Genomic DNA, 27695 nt, shown 5'->3' with positions numbered 1-27695 from the left:
CATCAAAGGAAGTAGAGGCAAAATCTTCTAAATGTTCTTCTGAAAGGAGGTCGGTAATAGCCAGAAACTTACCACTACTGGTGGGGAAAGAATGTGAATTAAGATACAAAACATCACTGTTGATAGAGAGTTTCATAGATATTCTAGGGGGTTTTTTTCCTCCATAATATGCCAGTGAGGTAGGTATTATAAAAAATCCCTATTTTTATTGAATAGAAAAGAAACTGAACTTCAGTGTGGTTAAGTGATTTGATTGGCTGACCAGAGATTCAAATCCAGGTCCATGTGACTGGACACAGTCCAAAGGACAATAAATGGCCCAAGTAGCCCATCAAAGGCACCTGCCAGACAGAATTTCCGACAGCTGCACCTTTGACAATTGAGAATTATGGTTACTTTTTAAAGTCAGTGATATCAGAAAGTCCCACTCTACATACATTTTTATCTCCATAAAACCAGCTATTGACCTAACCAAAACTTTTCTAAACCACTTTATGTCCAGAAACTACCCATATATATGTGGTTGAATATATGTATAAGCATAAAACTATTTATTGATTATCTGTAATTTTGAGTTTCAATAGCCACTTGCATTTTATTAATTCAGAATATTAGTTTGCATATCCATCAATTAGTTTATCTGCTGCCATGTAAAAAGTACATATCAATGTATTTTACTGCTCTTCCCTATTAAAAATAAGTAGCTGGCCACTGAAAATATGTGTGGGATACTTGCTGATTATACGTTAATCTGAGCAGAATGTTCTCTGAGGGATAACTCAGAGCAATGCATAAAGATATGAGAATGTAAAGTAAAAAGACAAAATCTCTTGTGAGACAAATTTTTGATCTCCAGTTACTCATAGGTGGTGAAAGCCTGGATGAAGCGGGACCCTTCACCATGAAGCAATGATTACTGAGGGTTTGACTCTTCAAAACCATACTAACAGTTATTTCTGTTTCCTGTCAGCTTGGAAAAAGCACGCATCTGTGAGTCGATTATGATGCACACTCACTAGCTCTATTACCTGTAGCAACTCACTACGACACTAAGACTCAGTTTTCCCATCTTCTAAAATGTGGTTTTAATGCCAACTTTACTATGTGGTTTGGAAAAACTGTGATATGCTAGGCAGCTCAAAAATATTTCTTATGTTTCCTCCTCTCCACTCCCCAGCCCTCATACCAGTGGTGTTAGAACTCTTGTTTAAGAATACCCCTGGGATATTCTGTAAAATACAGATTTATGGGGTTCCCTGTCCCCAGCCCACTGACTTAGCAAATATGGAATGAAGCTCCAATATATATGTATTGTAACATGCTCCAGCAAGTGACTCAGCCGCAGGTAATTTGTGGAGCATAATTTGTGGGACACTGCCTTACAACATCCCTCTGAATCAACATTTGGTTGGGAGGCTAGAAAGATGATACTATCTTGGGGGTGTGGGGACAGGGAATGTATTACTTCACATTTAAGTAAAGGTCAATTCTTGCCTCTCTACCAGACTAGGTTTCTAGATTCTCTAAGACAGGATCATTGATTAATTCTCTCGTTACTGTTAATATGATTTCTATCACTTCTTAACATACTTAGAGGCCAAAATGTTACAAATGTACATAATACAGAGATGACTATTTCTTAAAGAAATATCAGGCCTCTGAAATATTTGCCTTATTACATTTTTTAGTAATTTCATTAATTTTTGAAGTGTTATCCAAGGGCATATAGCAATTCTGCCTCATAACTTGATTCTGCCCTCTATTTTCCTGTCCTATGAGACATCAATATTTCTAGCTTCTCACAAATAATTCTAGAGATATAATTCTTATATTTAATTCTGTGCATATATAAACAAATAGCCTCTATGTTTACACAAATAATTATATACCTTTGTTTACCTTGGTTTTCTTTGATTACAAAATACCTAAAAATAGAATTACCATATGATCCAACAATTCTACTCCTGGGCATATACCCAGAGAAAACTATAATTCTAAAAGATACACACACCCCTATGTTCACAGCAGCACTATTCACAATAGCCAACACATGGAAACAACCTAAACGTCCACTGACAGATGAATGGATAAAGAAGATGTGGTACACATACACAATGGAATACTACTCAGCCACAAAAAAGAACAAAATAATGCCATTTGCAGCCATATAGATGCAATTAGAGATTATCATACTAACTGAAGTGAAAAAGAGAAAGACAAATACAGTATGATATTACATATATGGAATCTAAAATATGACACAAATGAACCTATCGATGAAACAGAAACAGAATCATGGACATGGAGAACAGACTGGTGGTTGCCAATGGGGAGGAGGTTGGGGGACGGATGGAGTGGAAGCCTGGGGTTAGCAGATGTAAGCTTTTATATATAGAATAGATAAACAACAAGGTCCTACTGTATAGCACAGAGAACTATCAATATATTCAATATCCTATGACAAACCATAATGGAAAAGCATATTAAAAAAAGAATGTGTGTGTGTGTGTGTGTGTATATATATATATATATATATATATGTACAATTGAATCACTTTGCTGTACAGCAGAAATTAACTCAACATTGTAAGTCAACAAAAAAATTAAAACTAAAAAAAATCTTAGAATATATTCCACATTTTTTTCCTAAAAAGCTTCTCTCTTCTATATTTATGACACATTAGTTTAGCATTGATGTGGGTCCCATAACATATTTAACAATTCTTCTGCTAAGGGACATTGTTTCCAACCTTTTGTTGTTTCAGTGAAGTGACGAAGTGAATATCTTTATTGGAAATTACTTTTCATTTTGCTAGGATATCTATAAGGTTGAAAGGGAAGTGCTAGATCAAAGGATAGGTACACTTCTAATTTAGAAACAAATTGTCCTCTACTGTAGCAATTTATAGTTCCACAATGTACACCTATGTTTATTTTCCTACCTTCTTATCAACATATTATCAAACTCTGTTCTTTGACATAATGCTGTGTTAAAATTTGCTATCTCAGTATAAATGAGTGAGACTTTTTTTCTGAAGCAGACACAGCCTTCCTCCCCACAAACACACACATAGTTACTGGCTCTATATTAATGCTATGATAATTATTTTCTCTTAGTTTAATTATGGATTTATTTTTAAATGAGAAATCTTTCTAGAAGAAAAATGATGGCAGTATTTTAAGTCACCAAAGTTGGTGATGATCAGCGATTTCTGTGTCCACTGCTGATGCATGTCCAGAATTAACTTTCCCATCCTGATGGATTTTGCAGGAAAAGGCAATTCACAGGCAAATGTGAAGCTTCATCTATTAAAACTATCAAATTTGCATATGTTTGCAAGCTAAAAGAACTTTCAAAATGCTCAGTCTTTCCTTTCCCTGTTTGTTAAGGTACATTCATTTCCTTGCACATGACCTTCTGAAAAGCAGGGATGTTGGTGAGAACAGCTGGAAGGCAGGAGACACTGTATCTGTCCATGCACATGTCAGCCAATCAGCCTGGCAGCGCTATTATATGAATAAGTGGAAATAGCAATGTCAATCAAAGCACCTGTGTGTAATCTTTCTTGAAAATACATTTTTTAGACAATGAAGAGATTCGAATGACAGCATATTTATATTTTTGTTTTATGAGAAAATATCACTTTGTTTAAAACAAGTCAATACTTATATAGAAGTAAAAAAAAGTTATGGTTTTTATTTCCTATGAGCAAAGAAACAGAATAATGCTAAAGCTGGTAAAGTAACTGGGGAATATGAAATACGATATGGTACATTAGAAAAAAACTGCCAAGATTGAATTAACTCTTGTGTTTAGAACAACAGCTCCAAAGAAGTGATTTTATAAAACATATTGCTGGATAGTTAATTTCTGTTTAATGTGACATCGAAAAAGTGGATCTTTCAGAGTATAAAGGAAAATAGTGAAAATATCCTCAAAGTGAGTCAATAATACTTTTGTGTGACCTCTAAACTAAACATTTTATAAAAATTCTCCAGATAAAATGGGAAACTGTTCAAGAAGAGGAAAAAACTTTTTAAATGCATCTAAGAAGACTTTGTCTATGCTCCATGTTTTAAACCAAAATTTATGACGACATAATAAGATTTAGGCTGAATATTTCACTCTCAAGCTCAACACACCCTCATTATGATATTAGGTAAATACACAACTAACAATATCCAAATAAATTCATGTCATTTTATTGTTAATGTTTGCATTCCCTATCTCCTTGCATAAAAGGACCATTAATAAGGAGCCATACTAAAAATAATTGTACGTATATCCAAACACCAAAGGAATATTTCTATGCTTGAGGATTTAGATAGTTGAAGTTTTGCTGCTTTATATACAATTATTAATGAAAACCTTTTCTTTTTCATGGCCTTTAAAAAATGGCCCAAAATGTTAGACTTATTGTTCTACAACAGAAAGTGTAGATTAATGGGAGATAAAAGTAAACCAATGTGCCTAAACTATTATAACAATTTATATCTCATGTAAAAGCCTTGTGGAAAAATGATTTTACTCACACAATTTTTTTTCCTCCAGCTGAATCACAATTCGCTACTATTGCTCAATATATATCCAAAAGTTAGATAAAGTAGTTTTAAAATAAAATACTTCTTATTGCAAAAATTAATGGATGTTCAGGGAAAGACAATTTGAGAAGTAGAAATGTGGTTTAATACCTAAAACATGATATTTAGTTGTATTTTTTCTTTCTTTCTTTCTTTCCTTCCTTCCCCTCCTGTTCCGCCTCCCTCCCTTCCTTCTTTATCTCTTTACAATTTCCATTAGGGCAATTCACTTTATAAACATACCGCCTTAAGCATTTTTAAACAAAATTTGTATTCTACCTTTGCATCTAAAATCACATCAACTTAAAATTTGAGAAATGCAACTCAAAGCTACACTGAGGTATCACCTCACATCAGTCAGAATGGCCATCATCAAAAAGTCTACAAACAATAAATGCTGGAGAGGGTGTGGAGAAAAGGGAACCCTCTTGCACTGTTGGTGGGAATGTAAATTGCTGCAGCCTCTATGGAGAACAGTATGGAGGTTCCTTAAAAAACTAAAAATAGAGCTACCATATGATCTAGCAATCACACTCTTGGGCATATACCCTGAGAAAACCATAATTCAAAAAGATGCATGCACCCCAATATTCATTGCAGCACTATTTACAATAGCCAGGACATGGGAGCAACCTAAGTGCCCATCATCGGATGAATGGATAAAGAAGATGTGGTACATATATACAATGGAATATTACTCAGCCATGAAAAAAATGAAATATTGCCATTTGTAGCAACATGGATAGACACAGAGATTGTCATATTAAGTGAAGTAGGTCAGACACAGGACAAAAATCATACAATATCACTTATATGTGGAATCTAAAAAAAAATGGTACAAATGAATTTGTCCACAAAACAGAAATAGAGTTACAGATGTAGGAAACAATCTTATGGTTCCCAGGATGAAAAGGAGGAGAAGGATCAATTGGGAGATTGGGTTTGACATGTACACACTACTATATATAAAACAGATAACTAATAAGGACCCACTGTAGAGCACAGGGAACGCTACTCAATACTCTGTAATGGCCTATATGGGAAAAGAATCCAAAAAAGCATGGATATATGTATGTGTATAACTGATTCACATTGCTGCACAGCAAAAAAGTAACACAACACTGTCAATCAACTATACTGCAATAAAATTTTTAAAAATTAAAATAAATAAACAGAAAACATTTTATAGTAACAATTTCCATTAGTAGTGAAGTATTATGATTCATTGCTTATGAAACACTGCCCCTCCTTCTTTGAATGGATTCTCTCCATTTTAATTATGCCTAATCGGACTCAGCTCAGTGATGAGGGGAACCACTGAGCAACGTTTTGGAAAAGGGAAGGAAGCTTGGTCCATGTGGTTTTTGAAATGTCACCTATAAGTGAATATCATTCCATTCACTTTGTGTATTATCCACGTGTTTCCTGTTCCAGAATTACTTCTTATATCTTTTCTCCAAGAGAATTTGTAATTATTACTGTTAGTCTTGATTGAGGAGAAAATAGGTATAATAAACACATACATCTAAACAGATACAAAGTTTATTAAAACAAAAACAAAATCCCACGAGTCATGTACAAAGAAAAACCTAAAAAAATAGAAATAAGTATTTTTAATGGTGAAAAAAAGACCACTCAAATGTGAATAAAATTAAATAAGCCTGTCAATATTAATATAATTAAGGTGTTAGGCAAATTAATGATGGCAGCTTATAGTGATAAAATTATACTCAAAATTAACTATGTCAAAAAGGTTTTATTTGAAATGAATAGCAGATTAATGTTTAGTTACGCTGTAAAACCATTTTTTAAGTACATGTGAGACAAATGACCATAAACATATCTGACTGGTAAAAATAATAGCATAAAGGATATGGGCAGCATCATTAACAAGGGGAATTAAATAGAAAGATTTTGAATGTTGCATCTTTGAGTTAATAAATTGCCTTTTTAATGAAACATTTAGAAAAAAAGGCTACTAATTCGTCCATGATGAAAATCCTTACTTATTCCAAGATCGGCATATGTAGCCATGTAGATGTACACATGTGGTCTACATGTGATCTATAAAGATCACAGTCTCAGACAAGTGATGTAAACTTTTGAGATATAATTTTAAACAATATTCTCTCCTTTTATATTTTTAATCTCTTTGCCAAATAACAATTGGGTCAAGATGGAAATTGGGGCACAGTAACGTCCTATTTAAAAAAAAATTACATGCAGCTCACACAAAAAAAGGCATAGTGTGAAATACTTCTTTTATTAGAAAGAAAAAGAAAATAAAGCTTTTAACCTAATTTAACCAAAATTACACAAATAATGAAGTGAATGCTAAACAGTTTTTAAAAAGGTAAAAACAGGGCTTCCCAGGTGGCGCAGTGGTTCAGAGTCCGCCTGCCGATGCAGGGGACACGGGTTCGTGCCCCGGTCCGGGAAGATCCCACATGCCGCGGAGCGGCTGGGCCCGTGAGCCGTGGCCGCTGAGCCTGCGCATGCGGAGCCTCTGCTCCGCAAAGGGAGAGGCCACAACAGTGACAGGCCCGCGTACAGGGAAAAAAAAAAAAGGTAAAAACAATTTTAATAAGTGAAAAAATAGCTGAAATTCTGAGAATTTCCTAATAAATGCACTAATAAATAAATTAGTGCCTAATAAATGCACTCAACTGGGGGAAAAAACATTTAGAAAAGAAAGAGATATATATTTAAATTGTACAATAAAATTATGAAATAAATGGACAATACTTTCCTGAGTTATAGAAAAGAGAACGATAGCGACAAGACTGTCAAAAAACTATGCTACTGAAAGGGATCCGGGTAGGTTCATTTATTGATAAATTCATTTAAAATACAAAGCAAGCTTCATATAGCTGTTGCACAAATTGCTCTGAAATTTGGGAAATAAATGGAGCCTTTTTTAAGGTATTCTGTGAAACAAAAGTAAAACATATCTAACATAATAGAACTTTAATAAAAATTTAAGCCAGGCCAATTTCATTAATGAATATTAAATTAAAATCTTAAGTACATTATTAGTGGTTGCAATTAAGCAACAGGATTAAGTTTATGCTATGAATGTGAGGATATTTCTATACAGGCAAAACTATTAGTTTAATACACCATATGAATAGGTTAATAAGAATGAAGCATTCCATTAGATGTGTTTTGATAAAAAGGTCTATACACAAATATTTATCCATACCCAATAAAAATATATTGAAATATATGGACTAACTCTTTATAGTCTGGCACAAAATAAAAATATTTTTAATAAACTATTTCATTTAATATCAGTTTGGACTGTTAAATCAATACAATAATATGTTAAAAACAAATAAGAAAATTCAATGGAAGTTTGTAAGGCAAAAGATGAATTATTTTCATCCTGCATGATTACAAGCCTGCAAATGGCAACTCAAATCTAACAGAAATGTTTAGTCCATAGGTATCTAGATATAAGATAAAAATACAAAAATTAGTACCTTTCCTATATCATTATAAAAATATATATATAGGGCTTCCCCGGTGGCGCAGTGGTTGAGAGTCTGCCTGCCGACGCAGGGGACACGGGTTCGTGCCCCAGTCCGGGAAGATCCCACATGCCGCGGAGTGGCTGAGCCCATGAGCCATGGCCGCTGAGCCTGTGCGTCCAGAGCCTGTGCTCCGCAACGGGAGAGGCCACAACAGTGAGAGGCCCACGTACCACGAAAACAAAACAAAACAACAACAACAACAAAACAACAAAAATATATATATATATATGGGCTACTGTATACTACTAGCTAAGCAATAAAAAGTTATAGGTTTAAAATCATCAACAAGGTCTGTGGATGAAAAGAAAAATAAATCTATAAACTATCAAAAGAGCATTGCAGAAGCACTTGAATAAATGCACAGGAATACCACTTACATGGAGGAAAAAATGAAATATTATAAAAATGAATATCTCTAGCCAAGACTCTAAGTCTATGGGCAAAAATATTAATAGCACTTCTCCCTGGAGGCTGGTATTGCCATTGCTTTTTTTTTCTTTTTAATCTGCATTCTATAAACAAAATGGGTCTGTATTTGTTTAAAAGTAATACAAATAAACATAAAACTTAATAAATGGGTTGTTATGATTTAAGGATATCAAAATATAGTCAGATAAAGTAGAACAGTGAAGAAAAAATAAATTGTAGTACCAGGAATTAAAACCCACTCAAAAGCAAAGTTAATTAAAGCAATGTGGAATGGCATACAAGAGGAAATATTATTTAAACCACACTCAAGAAAAAGTTCATACATTATACACATACACACACAGATACAAAAGTAAGGAAGACATTAACACAAGAAAGGAAAGGATTCTTCAAAAATGATTTGGCTGTTTTATCATTTTTTCAATATACAAAATGAGCATGTGTTCTGGCATGTCCAGGATAGTTCAAGTTTAATCCTCACAACAATCTTACTGAGCAGGTAGCTATTATCATACCCGCTTTACAGATGAGAAAACTGACTAGAGCAAAGTTAAATGAATTTTGCTATTCTTAAAGCTAGTAAGTGATGAAGTGATAATTTTTTATCTCATGTTTGGTTTTTTTGTTTTTGTTTTTGTTTTCATTTTGCTGGCTCAATGAATGATGCTGCCCAAACCAGAAACTTGTCAGTCTCCTTGAATCACCTCTTTCCCTCATACCTTTCTTCTTCCACTAGCAAATAAATCTTGTGATTTACTTCCTTCAAATCTATCTTTATTTCCTCTTTAAATTCTCACTACCAATATTTCTTTAGATCATTGCCTCAGCCTCCTTTCTTAATCTAAAGCCTTTCTTTAATTCATGCTCTTTTAAGACAGCTTTGCTCCTGGGTCATTGATGAGGGATGTGAAGCTCATTTTCCCCCAAAGGTGTTAGCTCACTTTTCAGGCAATGAAAATGGAGCAGGGACAAAGGCTAGACATTCTCAGACTTACAGACCTACAAGAATTAGAACGGAGGTAAAATGAGCTTGAAAGTGAGACACCCAGGTGCCAGGAAGCCACAGTTAATTTCGCTCCCTCCTACCAAACCATTCCTCAGATCCAGGTTTCATCCTCAGTCCTCCAGTGGGGAAGCATCCTTAGGAAGAACCACTCTTTTCATTGTAACCCATCACTCTTGGGGGTTTGGAGAAAGAAAGACACAGGAATGACTGCCTGTGCCTAATTAGTACTCACCTATGTTCCTTCTGTTCCCCAGCCATGTGCACTGCCCTGATTTTATCAGCGGCCTCAGCCTTAGAGCTTGAGCCACGCTGGTGTGAATACAAGTACACCAGGCGCCACCACAGATGGGGAAAAGCAAGAGCAAACTTTCAGCAGCTCTTTTCCCAGGTTACCCCACAGCCATCCCAGCTGTCTCCTACTCTAGGCTTCTGACAGCACATACTGGAAAGTTCAAAACTCTCTCTTCCCATCAGCGGTTTTCCACAGGGGTTGCTCACCGTGTTTTCCCTATGTTGATGTTGTCTCTCCAGAGTTCCTCTAGGCTAATGTGAGGGAAACAAGTATAACTCCTCCTTCCATTAGTTCTCTCCCCTGCAACTAAACTGATCTTTCTGAACAAACCAGAGCAACAAACAAAACAATCCTCCATAAACAGTTATAGAAAGTTCTCAAGTCCCCAACGACTATTAGTGGCATTAGTGGCTGAAAGCCCAAGATTTTCCCTTTCATTTGATTGGCCAAATCTTTCTGCCCCCCCTCCCCCGCCCTTTTTAGTTCAAACACCTGGTGGAGGAAGTAGGCTAAGTTCTATCAGCTACGAGCATTGTTACTGTAGTCTTTTCCACAAGGTGGCACCATCGAGGAAAGCGGTAACCCTTCAAAAGTATCCTAATCCATCAAGACTTCGAAGCTTTGTTTGCAGAAATTCCAACCAAGAGGGGTTAGTCTCTCCGCTTCCCAGGATGATAGGATTTTTTTTTTTTTAACTCCCACTCAATATCCCAAAGTAGAGGAGCCAGAAGAGAATGTTCCACCTCCACTATATGATAATACAAAATCAGCTTAGTTTCTAGGCTGTAAATTAGAGCCTGGATCACCACTCTACGCTTCTGCCTTCTCCTTGGGAGCTCACCTTTAGAGCTTTTAGCGTCCCTTCCTGCTGTGAATCTTAACCAGATCACTCTCTTCTACCCAGACAAGTCCCCGTCACTTTGAATTTGGAGGAGCATGATTTTGGTTCTTGATCTCTTCTCTCCTAAAACTCCCTGAGCTCCTTATTATATTAACTGCTTACTCTTCTTGAGAATTCTGCATTCCAAGGGGTCCGGGCAGGGGCGGTCTAATACACACACACACACACACACACACACATACACACACACACACACACACACACAAACAACAAGCACACACAGATGCATACAGATGATTTACCCTCATCCTACCAGACTGTCTCACACTTACAAAATTAAGAGCGCGTGTTTCAATAAAAGAATGTTTCTACAAAGCAACTTATTGTGCTTGCACATACCGAGAATGAAATGGAAGCTTCTACAGATCGAGGTATATAATACGTGCATAAAATGAACGTTACTCACTTGCTTAATATTTCTTACTGTTTTGCCGTCGCCTTCAAAAATTTACTTGTTAAGTAAAAATAAAATACAAATTCACATAATAGCCACATAAAGGATAAAGGAAAGTGCTTACTAAAGACACAGGCATTAGATAATAATAAGGGGCAAGCTTACACTTATTAAATTTGCAAATAGAATCTCAACTACCCGATGCAGGCAAGATATTCTTGGGTCAAGAGTCATGAAAACGGTCATACCCTTGGGCCAAGCAATTTCACTTCTAGGTTTCAATTCCAAAGAAGCAGCACAAGAAAAGTACTCCATCTATGCACAAATTTCACTGAAGCACCTAGCACAGGCTTGACAATGTGTATGGAAGGCTAGATGGGAGACAGAGAATCAAAGAGAGAGAATGAAAGGGAAAAAACAATTTGAAGTTTCCTAAACATGCCTCCATGGAACGCTTTGCTAAATATGGGTACCATGACTACCAGGACAATAGTAAGTAACTTGAAAGTGACAATTGTAGAGACACATGGAGCCACATGGAAATATGCCCGTAAGGGGTGATGGTGTGGGGGCACGGGGAATAGAATACAAGGTTGGCCTGCTTTTTAGAGACTACCACGGAATTGTCTGAGTATATAGGCACGGACTGGAAAGAACACTGTTAGAGGAATAGCGCCATCTCTTGGCATGGTTGATTTGATCTACTGGTATGGTAGCAGTGAGGGTAAAGTACCTGTTTTTTTTTTTTTCCTTGCGTTATGCGGGCCTCTCACTGTTGTGGCCTCTCCCATTTGCGGAGCACAGGCTCCGGACGCGCAGGCTCAGCGGCCATGGCTCACGGGCCCAGCCGCTCCGCGGCATGTGGGATCCTCCCGAAACGGGGCACGAACCCGCGTCTCCTGCATCGGCAGGCGGACTCTCAAGCACTGCGCCACCAGGGAAGCCCAAAGTACCTGTTTTGAATCTACTAACACTGTGGTGAAAGTGTTTTTGATAAACCCAAAGTTGTCAGTGATCAGGGAAGCAAAGACGAGGGCTTATGACAGCATACAGATCAGTGATTCTCAATGCTGGCTGCCCATTGGAGTTTTAAAAATATAGATTTCTAAGTCCCACTTACAGAAATCCAGATGTGTTTGTTCCACATGTGGCCTGGGCATGTGAATGCTGAGTCCCCCTGGGTGATTCTACCACGCAGCTAAGGTTAAAGCATATGTGCATAGGGCTTTGTTACCCAAAGCCAGGTCCACAACCAGCAACACCATGGCATCCCGAGGTTTTTTAGAAAAGCAGAATTTTAGCCCCGCCCTTGACCTATTGAATCAGAATCTGAATTTTTTTTTAACACATTCTAGTTAAATTTTAATTCGCATCCAAGAGCAATCCTAACCAATGCAGCCTTTTCAATTTTTATATTGTAATCTTAGTTTTAGCTTGAAGCATGACAAATCTGTTGGCATTATTTTTTCTCCTATATTAACCTTTTTTTTTTTAACATCTTTATTGGAGTATAATTGCTTTACAATGTTGTATTAGCTTCTGCTGTATAACAAAGTGAATCAGCTATACATATACATATATCCTCATATCCACTCCCTCTCGCATCTCCCCCTCCCACCCTCCCTATCCCACCCCTCCAGGCGGTCACAAAGCACCGAGCTGACCTCCCTGTGCCAGGCGGCTGCTTCCCACTAACCATCTATTTTACATTTGGTAGTGTATATATGTCCATGCCACTCTCTCACTTCGTCCCAGCTTACCCTTCCCCCTCCCCATGTCCATTCTCTACGTCTGTGTCTTTATTCTTGTCCTGAATTTTTTTTAAAAAATTCACAGGTGAGTACATGGACACGCCAGTGCGGAAAGCACTGGCAGCAGTAAGTAAGAGGTTTGCTTTGTGCTGCCTCTTCTGCGAGAATCATGCCTTTCTTAATTTAGAATTTCATCTTTTGTACCTCCAACGACAGAATAGCTATGTTTTCTTCTGGAAATATTTGCTCTTTCTGAAATCCTTCTGCTTTTCTTTGATAGAAATTCAGTAAAACATGTAGTGTTTACTGACAGAGGTGAAAATGCAAGAGATCACTCAGTTTCTTCACCCGATCTTAAAATTGGAAGTGACCTGAGAAATTATCTCCAATCACACTATTGTACAATGAAGAAATTAAGATCCACAGAAGGTAAGATATTACCAAATGTCACATGGTGAGGAAGAAGCAGAGCCTAGATTTAGAACATCATCATTTTTGATAAATCAGAGCTGTCCTTTTGAAAATTTAGTCTTCCACTGTAAAACCTGCTTAGCATTTTGTCATGTTTACACGTGATGGCTTTCTTAGTTTGAAAATTATATATTTTTTAAAAGCCTCAGATGAATTATCTTGGTTGAACTAAATTCCTGGGGAAAAAGGATTATTGCCAACTTTTAACAAGTGCTGTATCCATTTCTCAGAATGTTGCAGAGAACAGTTTCCCCCAACTTGAACCTTCTGCTCCTTGGGAAGAATACCAATTGTCTAGCTTAAACCTATGAATCAGAGACGTGGTATATAAAATCCCCCTGATATAACAGAAACCTGATGAGGTGCTGGCTTATAAAACTGCTGCGGATGGGATGGGCATAGGATGACATCATGTTGCTGGTACCCAGGAATTCTCGTTTAGCAGATATATGAATTAACAAGCTAACTAGTAGAGATAAATAAGGGTTTCCAAGGCTTCACAGACATATTCTCAAGTATACGCAGAAAATCTTGTTCCGACATAACTACGGAGCTGCATATGGGTGGAGGATGCATTGTAGTGGCAGAATTATGAAAAGCCCCCTGGGATAGGGGTAAGGGTTGCATCGTGTGCCGGGCAGCACGACTGATTTAGTTCCTCACTTCTCTAAGTATGACCCATGGGCCAGCAACATGGGCATCACCTGGGATATGATTAGAAATACAGACTCTCAGGCCTCACCCCAGACCTACTCTACATGAATTTTCAATTGAACAAAATCTCCAGAGGATTCAACCACTTATTAAAGTTTGAGAAACACAAGTCTCATTCACTGCTTCCCAAATTTGTCTCCACAATGGAATCATCTGAATGCACGATTGCTTCCTGGGGGCTGTCTCAAGACCTGAACTGGAAAATTCAGAGGAGGAGCCTGAGAATCTACATTTTTAACCTTCAACCTTGATGATTTTACAACAGTGCAAAAGCCTGACAAGGTTAGAAGACCAAGAGCTTGAGTCCAACAGAACTGAGACTGGTGCTCAATCCTGCCACCTACTGGCTGTATGTCCTTGAAGCAGCTACTTTCCCTCTCCAAGGTTCCTTCTCGACATCAAATGGGGATAGGACATTCTTTTGCATATTTAACAAGAGAACTAGGCAGACAATCAGAAAGTAGTGTACAAAGGCTGGAAACTTCTGCCTTGCACTTAGTAAGTGTGAAATGGAAGATGGCTATTAGCATTTTTGTCTATTAACACCTCCCATTTGTCCTCTCAAAAATGCGGGTGGTAGGTATTGTCAAGGGTTCTTTTCATTCATAAAATTTATTTTTACTGAGTAGGTGGCAGGTTCCAGAAGCAAAGATGAACTCACAGCCTAGTGGGAGAGTCAGGCAGGTGAACAGGAATATTATAATAGAAACAGAAGTTTTGTTCACAAATGAATCATTTCATACATCCAGATAATGTTTTGGTTAGCGTGTGGGGGGAAGAGATCAAAGCCACTATTTAATATCATTAAAACAATCATTATTTCTTTCACATATGCTAACCCAAGGAGAAAGAAAAGAGCTTTCCAGAGCACTGAAAATCAAACCTTGTCACAGAGAGTAAGGCTCCCACGTGACTTCAGCTGTGGCTGTAAATTAGCCTAGGAGAACACCACAAAGTATAGCAAAATTATGACCTTATTTAAAGTTGATGTCTTAACAGCTCATCCTTTCTGCCAGTTCTTTCCAACTTAGTGTTTTTCATTCTCCATCGTTCTATTATTAGCCTCTGCTTTATAACTGCTGGAAAATGGTTTTCCTCTAGCAGTGGAGCCTTCCCCTGACGCACATGTCCCTCCTTTCCAGGACTCAAAGCTGAGAGTTCCTAATTGAATTTCTGCCCTTCAGGAGTACAGGGTCATTGGGATCAATGTGCTGTCAGAGGACTCCAGGGAGGCCAGGCTCAGGGCATGCTGGCCTCTTGGCATCATTTTAGTCTCTTCATACTTCTGTCTTGGAGCACTCATCTGCCTCAAAGCCTGGGGTCTGTTTGTTTAATGAAGTCTGCTGTTGAAATGATAACTCCTTTCCCCAATGTGAGCTCTAACTGCATTTATGATGTGTTTAAATGAGAAACTAGTCTTTGATCATCTAGAAAGTCGCCCCATTTTAGGAACTCCCACGACCTTTCTTCTTCTGGTTTCTGCCTTATATAAGTGTCACTGTTTATGCCAAAATGCTACCTGACTCATTATAAGGGAAATCCTACATGGCTACCTTACTTTGACCTCCTGTGAGCCTCACAGCTCTCCTAGAGAAAAGAAATATTTTTAAATGGGGAAAATATAGGACATTTTACTTGAACATGACAGTAAGCAACTTTAAATGTAATTTCCTTACATTTTCCCTGAATAATTCAACAATGATCCATGGTCAAGGCATCCTTGAATGGATGTGTTTAATTTGTTAGGAAAATTTTAGTGCTGGAAAATCATTTCTTATACCTAAGATGTTAATAAATTGACTTTTAGATTGTAGCTATTAAATAGTCTGCAAATATTTCATATATGTAGATACAAATCATAAATTAATTTTGGATAAAGATAATGAATCTTGATTTCGTAATTTAATCAATGTGACACGTATTAAGTTTGAAAAACCATACTCTTGTCTGCTCTTTCCACTAACCATAAAAATTCTGAGTTTGAGGGAATGGAATTTAAAATGTCATCATGCCTTGATATATTTTTGAGAACTACCTGGACACAAGAGAGGAAATAACTCAAGGAAATAATTCAGAAAAGAAGTGACCAATTGCATAAAGAATTTATGATATGAAACTGATTATTCTTAATTGCATCGAAAATAATTTTAAATCTCCTCCTTGTGGCTTGAAGGGAATTTTCCCCAATAACAGCTCAACTCTCCATGCCTTTGTTGGCAAGCAAGAGCAGGCGTCAAAATAAGAAATGAGTAGGCTCTTATCTTTCCAAATGCAAATTCATATGTTACTTCCTCTCAGAAGCTCTCCCTGGCTTCAGGACCATTGGGTTTTGGATTCTTCTATGCAGATATGAGCTATGCACATATAGTTCATACAGACTGGATGATACAGAACTTGTCACATTGAACTGAACTAGAAAATGCCCTTAACTGTTTTCTTATGATTTTTTTCTGAGAACATTCATCACTATATTCCTACCACCTGGACCTGAAACACTGAATATGCTTAACAAATACTGGTGGAATGACGGGATTAATGTATAAAAGTGACATTTATTTTTTAGTGTATGTAGGACTAAATCTTATGCCATTCACATATGGCATATATATATCTAAAAACACATTCTATATCACTCAAATATGACATATATCTCCAAACAAGATATTCCTCAACTCATGTTTACTACTTTCATTTTTTTCCTATTCCTTATTTTAATTTTATCTTTGATTTCTTGTTTGTTTTTTGTTTTAATTTGCAAGGGGGAATTGTATGTAAATATACTTGCTGAAGTTATTTCCTCCAAGTTTACCAGTCTGGTAAGGATTTCCTTATTATCCCAAGTATGAGTTTTGGTGCCCAGTGACTGTCAGTGTTTGCCCATCACGGCGTCCTGTAATGCTAGACTGTGTTGACTGCTTGGTGCTCCAGCTAACAGAATGTTCTGAGGAACCATTTTGTTTTGTTTTGTTTGCTATTGAATCTCAGTACCCTGCACTGACTACCTAGTAAGTATAGCATGTAGGTACACTGTGTGTGTGTGTGTGTGTGTGTGTGTGTGTGTGTGTGTGTGCACTTGGGTGTATATAGGATTGATTTTTTGCTGCAAGCTGTTTTCCTGATGTTCATAAAACCACCAGAAGAGCTGTAATCATAAAAAGTTAAACAGAGTTAGAGATGCACTCCAAGATAAACTTCGGAAACACTGACTATTTTCTGTAAAACAAGGAGGGCTTGGTTGTCTCATCAATTTTTTTAGTTTTCACAAATAATAGCTAGGTATATTGGTAACTGAAGAGAACACTAATTGGATGTTGGCGTGTACTTACACAGATTTGGGGTACGGCGGAGAGACTCTGCTCTGCTTTCTTATCCAGACCCTGCAGATACTTAGTGACTCAGGGAGCTCTCAGCTGACTGGGGGAAAGTGGGAATAATACAGAGGTTGTATAACATCGTGACATTTATACTACGAAAAACACATAGCATACATATAGCAAATGATGGTCTGCTTTTCTAGGAAATTGAGTTTTGTCTAAATTAAAATTAGAGCAATAATATACCCTATTTAGCTCAGGGCATTCTTGGTCTATGCTTATTTTACAGAAGAAATTATTAAAACTGTCCATTACATCTCAAACATTTTTGGGTTTGGAAGACAATCTATATGGTCACTCAGATTATAATATGTTGGGGAATTTAAATATGTATATATTACTTATATATAATTCTAAATATATGTATATATTTAACCAATACTGTGGTATCTTGAAAGATAACCAGAGTTTATCTGTTTTATTTTTAAGCAGTTGGGATTTTAGGATTCTTGGACCACTAGGATTATAAAGGAAAGATGTTGGTGGAGAGGTTAAGTGCACAGACCCTAGAGTCAGCCTGCTTAGTCTGAGTCCTGGGTCCATCGCTGTATAACCTGAGAAATGCCCTCGGCCTCAGTCATTACTGACCTCTCTCCAGGGCTGCTATGGGTGCCTGACACATAAGAAGCACCATATAGACATTCCCTGGGTTTATTCTCTCAGGTAGATTTGCTCGTGCTCTTGCATTTGGGGAGTATAATGATTAGAGTACACAAAAACTGACATTTTGGTAAATACAGAGACAATGTGATTAGGTCCTTAAATCATCTTTTATATTTTTTAAAAGATGCCCAGACCAAAGTTAATTGGAAAGAAATACCATCCTCAGGAAAGTGAAATGCTGCCCAATGCTCTAAAACTGAGGCTAGAGCAAGAGACCTCTCCATAGTAGACAGAGTGAGGCAGAGCGCTGCAAACTCCCTCACTGCGACAGAAGATGAGGCAGAACATCGGACCCATCAATGTCCTGATCTGAGAAGGTTTTCACTGGAATGTTTGCCTGAGGAACCTGCCCAGCAGGGTCTGTGGGACCACAGTTAGTACTGTTCACATCTATACAAACAGACCATCACTATCTAAAATGATATTTATGGATATATGTTCTTAGTTGTTTAAATAAACTTGGTAAAAATAATCTATTATACTCCACTCGAACTGCAGCATATGCAATCACAGCATTCTGACTCTGTGTGCAAGCTCCCAGACTGTCCCTGCCATAAGAGGACTGTGACCCCTGCATGCAGGAAGGTGCCCAGGGTGGCAGAACCAGCATTGCCGTACGGGAGATACCTGAAGGGTCCTCGGCCTGCATGGACTGAAGAGCAAGAGGGGATTCCTCTCTTCACAAATTGTCAACAGGGAGAATTCCCCTAACCAAAGGTGGCTTCTTGTTCCTGCTTTGCTCCTAAACTTACTGCTTGAAGAGCTGCAATGATCCTTGATTCTGAAAAGTGTTCTCGCCCATGATCAGGTATTATTGTGGTTTTAAATAAGTTTCTGGGTGAGTTTTCTTTAACTTCCACTGGTGGGTCAAAGCTGAATTCTGTATGCTGGGCAACTCTGAGTACCCAGCTTGAAGCCCTGGCACAAGTCAACTGATCTCCCCCTTTTAAGCCTAAGTCTCCTAATTAAATAGGCAGATGATACCCACTCAATTTCTCTCACAGGATTCCAGCACACATGCTTTTGTTAGGTTTCAATATGAGCAGAAGGGAGGAAGAGGAAAGAACTATTATACATACTGTCTATTATACATTTAGAATTTTTCTATATGTTGCTGCTTTCAATTCTTGCATCAACATTGTAGGGCAGGTATTAGTGTGTCTGGCTGGCTCTCTCTCTCTCTCTTTAAATACAGGACTGAAGGTTCTGATTAAATCACTTGCCAAAAAACTCACACAGCCAGTATAAAGCCGAGTAGAGTTTTTAACTCAAGTCTTTTCATCTGGAACACCCACATTTACCTCACGTACCTCTTACCCCAAATCATATAAGGAAGCGATTTAAAAACACAAACGTATATCAATTCTTCGATACAACAAAAAAACCCAAATCATGACAACTACCTCAAGAAACGCCATTTCATGCTTCAAGGAGAGCTGCCAATCAAGTTAGAAAACATTAAAATAAGGTTAAGAAACCTTTGGCCATTAACTAAAAGATGTGTTATTATTCTTTATCAAATGCGATTTTCCAGTCCTTTGATATTTCAGTAGCCCTTTAAGAAAAACCAGCTCGGGTGGAATGCAACCAATTAAAACCAGAAGAAATAAACCACTGCCTAAGTGTCATGAAGTTGCCAAATTATGTTCACTGTGTTGTTGTTCTTGGTTTGTTTGCTTTCTGAGTTAATAAGACCATTTTGACAAACTTCATCCACAGAGAAGAAAAAGATGCGTGGTTATAATCTGGCTCATTTCTTCTCAAGGGCAGTCTGTAGACCACCTGGTATGAAGATAGCTGTTGCACGTTACTCAAATTACATCTGGGCTGCAGCAAACATTCTCATGAACAATTATCAGATGAACTTGAAAATTCTTCTAAGACTCTTACCCTGCTATTCAATTCCACTCTACAGAGATTCTGACACTACGCCTGGAGTTAGACGTTTCATCACCCACCCTCTGCCGTCAATGGAGCTCACGGACTTCTGCCAAAACCCCATTTCCATCCCGACTTGCTACAACCACAGGAAATCATTAGTGGCCGCTCTCAGAGCACTTACTGGAGAAGCTTTGGATAAAGAGGACCCGCCTTAAGTGGAAGAGCTAATGGACCTCCAAAGTGATGGAGTAAAGCACTGACAGGGATGTCCTGTAATTTTATATAGTATATCATAGGGATACCGTTACATTGTGCCAAGTCTCTTAAACAAGGAAACTTTGATTTCAAAACCTACTGAAGCAGAACTAGACACAGTGATTAACAGCAGTTCCTGGTAGGGCTCTCTTCCCCTTTCGAACGCTCCCCACCTTCCACTCACGAACTCCTACGAGCATTTTACCCAGCTAGCTGCACAGTCCATCAGTCCCTTTATGGAAGTATTGCCTCAGGCAGTGGCTGCTATTGGACTGTTTGCCTCTTTTTCTAGCAGTTCCATATTTCAAGTGATCCAAGCATCTTCAAATGAATTGCGTGATAGATTTCCAAAATGATCACCACAGGTCAAATTCAGCTCAAATGCTATCCTTTCCAAAGTTTTGAAAATCCATTTTTGCAGCAAGGCTGGTGCAACATTTAATGAACTTCAATTCAGAAGAGATACATCCTTTTAACTTAATTTGGCCTGACAACACACTTGGCCCGTTCAAATGCCTAGCAATCTTTTCAGTTACAACTGGCTACCTCTCTCAACTCTAGGGAAATATGCTACAAATAGCACCATTCCCAAAGTTCTTAACATTTCTAGAAGTGGCATAAAAATAAATATAGTAGAGAATATCCTGCTTTTATTCAGGATATTTTGATTCAAGGAGTTTCTAGTGATTTGCTTTCCTTCCCTACCCAGCTTCATTTCTGTAGGATGTACCTTCCTATTACTCAATCCATTTTTTTTCTTTAGGTTTCAAAACACATGAATTCAGCATGGAAAATCATTATTACAAAGAGCATAAATGAATTTTTAATAAAAGGAGCAGGCACATTCTAATGGACTTGATAGTGTTTAATCTGGAATGGCTTAATTGAAAGTTCTCTTATCAGCCTAATAATAGTGAATTATAATGGCCTTGATTTAACAGAGACAGGGACACTATCTTTCTCAATGGAAAGATGAGAAGCAGGGGTCAAGTGTCTTAACCAGATGTTACATAAATGAAATACATGTACAATGTAGTGATCTTGGAAAACTCATAAGGTTCAAAGAAGACAATAGCTGTAAATCCGATTAGCCTTTTTATTCAGCTTTTTTTCAGAACTGGATTGCTATCGTATGTTCAACTTTACAATTTTATATTCTGATTTTTCTACATAATATGATATGATGAGCATTTTCATAGCCTTAAAATTTTGAAAATTCCAGTTACGTTGAATTCATCCAAAGTGTGGATATATTCTAATTTATATAGAGATCTAAATTCAGGTTTTCTTCGTTCGTTTGTTTTGCTGTTACAAATCCTGTGGTAAACATCCTTAAAAATAAATCTACATATACATTTCTGTAGGCTAAATTCTTAGAAAAAATTCAAAGATGTTGAAACACACTGAAACATCACCTACAGAAGACGTTTAACAAAATACGCTCCCTCAAGTAGTGAATAAGACGATGTTTTTTACTGCACCCTCACCAAACTATCTGCTTTTTAAAATCATTAAATATATGATGGGCAAACAAAGTTAATCTGCATTTTTTTTGTGAGGCTGAGTATTTTTTCATGCTTACGGGTTACTTGGATTCCTTTTCAACGGAAGAGGATGTTCCTCTCTTTTGCCCATTTTCCTATTGAGATTTAATTTTAGTGTTACTCTTATTGATCTATATGACTTCTTCAGAATATCAGTTTTTTGCCATGTTTGTTGTACAGCTTACTGACACTCTGTCTGTCTTTCCATTTTGTTCCTTATTTATGATACTCAGATCAAAAAAGCAATGTGGTGTCAAGGCTGTTAATTTTTCCTTTCCTTGCTTTTCGCTCAAAAGGTCCTTTCAATTGCCGATGTAAAGAAACGTGTAATTTTATTTACTGCTTTCCCTAATACTTTGTTACATTAACTCTTAAATTCATTAAGAACAACTTTTGGTATATAAGGAGGAGGTAAAAATCCAACTTTGTTTTACCTAACAGTCAACCAAGTTTATCAAACAACCAGACTCTCATTTTCCCCCTGATTTATGAATCTCTCCTCATTCTACACTGAGTTCCACAACATACCAGGTTCTATGTTTCCTGATCAGTCAACCAATAATCAATGACTGATACTGTAAATTTAGCAACACCAAGTTTGCCTATTTGTTATTCTTTAAAATCTATCCAGTTATTTTTACGATCTTGGTATTCCTCTTAAATTTTCATCAGCTTGCTCTATAATTTCTAACTATTCTCACCATAAACAGTCTTTTGAAAGATCTGAAAATGCACTAAAGAGTGAGAAAATAACAGCAGAAAACCATGAAACCTCCCTCCCTTATCCCAAGATTCGCACTTTTAACATTTTGGGGCATACACTTTCAGGATCTCTCAGGGATGATCTAGGCAGCTTTGTTACTATTCTTCCTTGGCAAGGAAACATAAGCGTTTCAGCATGATCGATTTTTCACAACATGGAAGAGATATCTTGATTCAATTCACAATTGGATTGCAATTTATTTTTAAAATACTAAAAAATATATATATAATCTTAACTTCTCTCAGGTTTGAATGTTTAATCTTTGGAGACGTGTAAAAAGCAAACTATTTAATGAGCTAAATTCAGGTACACCCCTTAATACTGCTGATCTGTTAACTTGTGGCTTATTTAACTTGCAACAGAATCCAGTTAGTAATGCATCAGAAGGATAGCCCTGGTAGCATGCCAATCACACGAAACTCACTTCCCTTGCTTTCCTTATTTTCTGGAGATGAAATATTTCACTTAACTCCAAGTGCATTACAAAGTGCAGTGCCATTTAATTCCTAAGTTCATATCTGTATGTATTTATTCAACAGTATCTTTGTGATAGGAGATGTTCAATAAACATTTGTCGAATGGAGAATGAAACATACTACTTAAATAGAGTACTGTATAAAATGGCACATTATTAATAACTACATTGGAATTCTTACAAGTGGCTGATGCAGGAACAAATGGTAGGCCTTTTATTCACAGCAAAGCCTGGGAGATGAATAGCTGACACATGCAACGTGTGATTTCTTCATATGCACTAGTAGGAGATTTATATGCACTTATTAACCTACCGGAGTTCCAGTTCTGTCTTAGGCTGGTCTTTTGTCATGATTAGCTATGTTGTGACTCTATGTTAAATAAAAGGTTGTCTGTGCTGAAATATGCATGAAATATGAAGACAGAAGCCAAAATTATTATACATGTACATTGTTCCAGCCAAAACATAGATATATCTCTGCTTGTCTATGTTAAAAAAAAATCAGACATGTACATACGTGAAAAAGAAAAGAATTATTTTTCTGGACCTGAGATCTACTGTCATAGACTGGATTGTGTCTCCCAAATAACCAATGTTGAAGTGCTAACCTCCAGTACCTCAGAATGTGACCATATTTAGAGAAAGAGTCTTTATAGATGCAATCAAGTTAAAATAGGGTCATTAGAGTGGACCTTAATCCAATACGACTGGTGCCCTTTTAAGAAAAGGAAATTTGAATAAAGACTTGTACAGAGGGAAGAAAATGAAAAGACACAGGGAGAAGATGGCCATCTACAAGCCAAGGAGAGAGGCCTGAAAGGGATCCTTCCCTCGTGGCCCTCAGAAGGAAACAACCCTGCCAACACCTTGATCTCAGACTTCTAGACTCCAGAACTGTGACAAAATATACTTCTGTTGTTTATACCACCCAATCTGCAGTGCTATGTTACAGCAGCCCTAGCAAACTAATGCACCTGTGAACATAACAGAGAATATAGTGAGGCTGTATGTTAAAAACAAATAGGAATTCTTTTGTTTTTTTCAACATTCTCAGTTTTCGAAATGATGAATCAGACCTGCCTGCGTATAGTGGTGGGGCCTGATTTGAAACTTCCTTGGGGTAAAACACCATCACAAAAGTCACTGCTTTAGGTGAGGCTTCTGTTTCATCCCTTCATCAATCAATTTTAAATTCAAACTTATTCGATGGCACTGCCCACTTCCACATATGACACCACTGGATTGACAAAGGTAATATTAACACATAGCTGATCATCAATAAGAGCATGGATGCACTTCGTGCTTTGAAATGGTACCTCATTCTTGGCTTTTCCCTTGAGGTCTTCAAGTCACCTGCGTGCTTTCTACCTGTGTGCTTTCTACCTGTGTCTGCATTGATCCAATAAACATAATAAGAAAAGAGAAATGTGGGGAGGAACCATTCCCACTGCCCTTGATCCCCAACTCAGGTTTTCAGAGGACAGAAATGGGTGGTGACTTTTGTAAATGAAGTCAATGTAACGGCACTGCCCAAGTCACATGAAAGCCACTATGTCAAGGGTGATGCAAGGCGATGGGATACACAGTGGCTCTTATGGAGATCGGCCACTATCACTGATCAGCTCTTCCAAACCTGTGTCACTGTCCACTGTGAACTGAAGCTAGCCTGCGGAGCCAGGCAGGATTTGCTGACACATTCTAAGTTCATAACTATAAGGCACATTTCTCTGTGCCATCTTAATAAAACAACATGGAATAAAGTTTTATAGTAGCAATAGCGAGAGAAGAAAGTCATAATTTTCCATGCTTCACAATTCGGAATAATTAATTTAATAACTGTGTCATATGAGAAGAGTAAATAAAGAGAAGGAAAGGGGTGTAGATATATATGATCACTGAAGCATATACAACTGCAAGGAAAAACAAATTACCAGGGTAGCGCTGGAAATAAAAGCTTGGTGGGAAATATTTTTTAGATGCTAATTTGATTCTTCTATGGAGCCTTAAAGCTGCAGTGTCTACAAGACCACTATTTACCTCCACTTGTTTTTATTTTTAGCAGTTATCTAACCTTTGGTTTCTAAAAACCAATTAAACACCTTCTTGATCTCCACTGGGAATTTTCCCTGTTCTCTACCTAGACTGTAACAGGACTATGATCTCATTCACAACACCTTGCTGGAGAGTACATCATCAGAGGTATTAAAAAAAAAAAAAAAAAAAAGGACTGAAATTAATAAACGAGGGCAGAATCAAAATAAGATGCAGTTTTCTTTGGACACAGTTACAGTCTCTGGGGTTTGGTTCACAGTAAACATTGAGACTCTAGATCTTAGCTGAGCAGTTTCTTTGCCATGCCACAATCTGTAGGTCTGCAGGAAGACATTATTTCTGAGTATGAGTATACGTGCCTAAATCCCACACCAAAAATATAGGCTTCTGAAGTGAGTAAATAATTATTTCTATTAAATTGTTACATATAAAAGTAAACCTTCCTTTACTTAATCAGGTGAAACATCTTGTCTACTTTAATTCAGTTTTCCTTCCTCAAATACTAAAGATACCAGCCTTGTTCCTTCCCACATTAAAACTATTGATTCTGCTATTCAAACACCGGACTGTATGTATCACATTGTATATTCCTGGAGCTCAGCACCCCCTTTCACCTCCAGGCCTCTCTGAGGACCTGCCCTCAGTGCCAGTCGCCGCAGTGACTTACCGACAGTGTTTATGGGATCCAGTCAAGGTTTCAATCACAAAGCACTCGCCATCATTGAGACAGTAGGCAAGGTCCTTGTCTCGGCAGGGTTTGAAGTGCTCAGATCGCTCAGTGGAATATGTCGTCGTATCTGTTGAAAAACACAGAGAAAAGCTGTCAGAAGTTCATTCTGACACCACCAGCTCCTGTCATTGGGCTGGACCTGTGCACTGAGACCTCCCTATGGCTGCTGACTCCAGCCAGACAGGATGGAACCTTCACTGTACTGAAAAAACACAACTGGATATGACCCTTTTATAGACTGAATGTTTGTGTCCCCCCAGAATTCATATATTGAAACCTAATGGTATTAGGATGGTATTAGGAGGTGGGGCCTTTGGGTCATGAGTGGGATTAATACCCTTATAAAAGAGACCCCAGAGAGCTCCCTCGCCCATTCCAGTCATGTGAAGACACAGCAAGAAAATAGCCCTCTATGAACTAGGAAGTCCTAACCAGACACTGAACCCACAGGCACCTTGATCTTAGGCTTCCCAGCATCCAGAACTGCGAGAAATAAATTTCTGTTGTTTTTAAGCCACCCAGTCCATGGTATTCTGTTATAGCAGCTAGGACTAAAACAACTACTGGATTCAACTGTCTTATTTCTCCACAAGATTTTAACAATTGGAATCACTCTAGACAGGTCCCATCAGAGGACACATTACCAGTAAAAGCTGAATGACCCTACAGTCAGATATCTCAAATTCACTTTCATTAATTTCAGTGTTAAGCAACATGTTGTATTAAAGGATTGAAACAACATCCTCTTCCCTTAACTGTTGTCAAACATCATTAAATATCTGATCAACGTACATATACTGTAACTCTTCTTTGGAAACCAATGTCAGTTTCTGTGTGTGTGTGTTTTTTTATCTTTTTTAAGTTATGGCTGTTAATTCGCTAATAGCTAAGCCAATTATTCTTTCACTTTTTCCTTTTATTGTGTAATTAAAATGCAAATGTTCCAAATTCTGAAACAGAATCTCAAATGTGAGGAATGACTCTGGTAAATATTTAACACGACTAAATTATTGTCATTTTTTAGCATTAACTTAAACATGTGTTTTTTAAATCATAATCACTTACTTTTTTGAATTAAGTTATATATCCATATAAGCTTCCTAAGTATGAAACTAATAAGTATAAGCATATACGCTCTACTGGATGAAAAATCTGTTATAACATGTAGACAATCTTCTTTCAGAGTTTTAAGCAACTAAAATATTAGCACCAATTTCATTGCACTATTCAAGAAAAATATATTTAAAAAGCCAAAGATGGATACATGATTCAGCATGTAAGCTCTTTTTATTTCCTTTACATAGATATAGATTAATAATAATGTTCAACAGCATGGGCCATTGTACCAGTTTACTAAATGGAGCTCACAATGAGCCTCTTCCTACCCACCATCCGAATGGAGGGGAGAGTTATTATCCAGAAAGAAAATTCACTCATGTTCTCCCCAAACCTAAATAGCCTCAATGGGCCCCTTTCCCATAGGAAGAACTCCAAATTCCTAAGTAGAGCAAAGAAAAACACAGACCAGGTGGAATTTTGCCTGTCTAGCCTCATCTTCTTGCATCCTAAAACACACAACTTCATTTCCAACTATTATCCTATTTCCCCAAATACCAGGAACCATCATACTGATCCTTCTTCCTGGACCATCTTTTTCTTTGCTGGATAACATCCAGCAATTCTTCAGAGCTTATGTCATCTTCCCCTTGTGTCCCCCAGAACCTTTTATTGCTTGCGTCACTGTATTCAATGCGGCAAGTAACCATTTGTTTAAACCTTTATCTGTTTTAGTCTGTAAATTCCTTGAGGTCAGAGGTTGAGCCTTAATCAGAATTGGTGCTCAGTAAAAATGTCTTCAATAAATATGATAACTCAAGGTGGGGGGG

General features: G+C 37.5%; 1 protein-coding gene across 2 annotated transcripts in view; it reads right to left on the bottom strand.

Annotated features, from left to right (window-relative positions):
* Window positions 1-27695, bottom strand: part of NRG3 (neuregulin 3) — a 1098053-nt gene that overhangs the window by 568463 nt on the left and 501895 nt on the right. For both annotated transcript variants that reach the window (XM_007458321.1, XM_007458322.1), the window contains exon 2: window positions 25747-25876. In XM_007458321.1, the coding sequence (XP_007458383.1) occupies window positions 25747-25876 (130 nt within the window). The remainder of the gene's footprint in view (window positions 1-25746; window positions 25877-27695) is intronic.

The sequence above is a fragment of the Lipotes vexillifer genome, unplaced genomic scaffold (genome assembly GCF_000442215.2).
Source record: "Lipotes vexillifer unplaced genomic scaffold, Lipotes_vexillifer_v1.1 scaffold674, whole genome shotgun sequence".
Taxonomy (NCBI): domain Eukaryota; kingdom Metazoa; phylum Chordata; class Mammalia; order Artiodactyla; family Lipotidae; genus Lipotes; species Lipotes vexillifer.
This window is presented reverse-complemented; position numbering and strand designations above follow the sequence as displayed.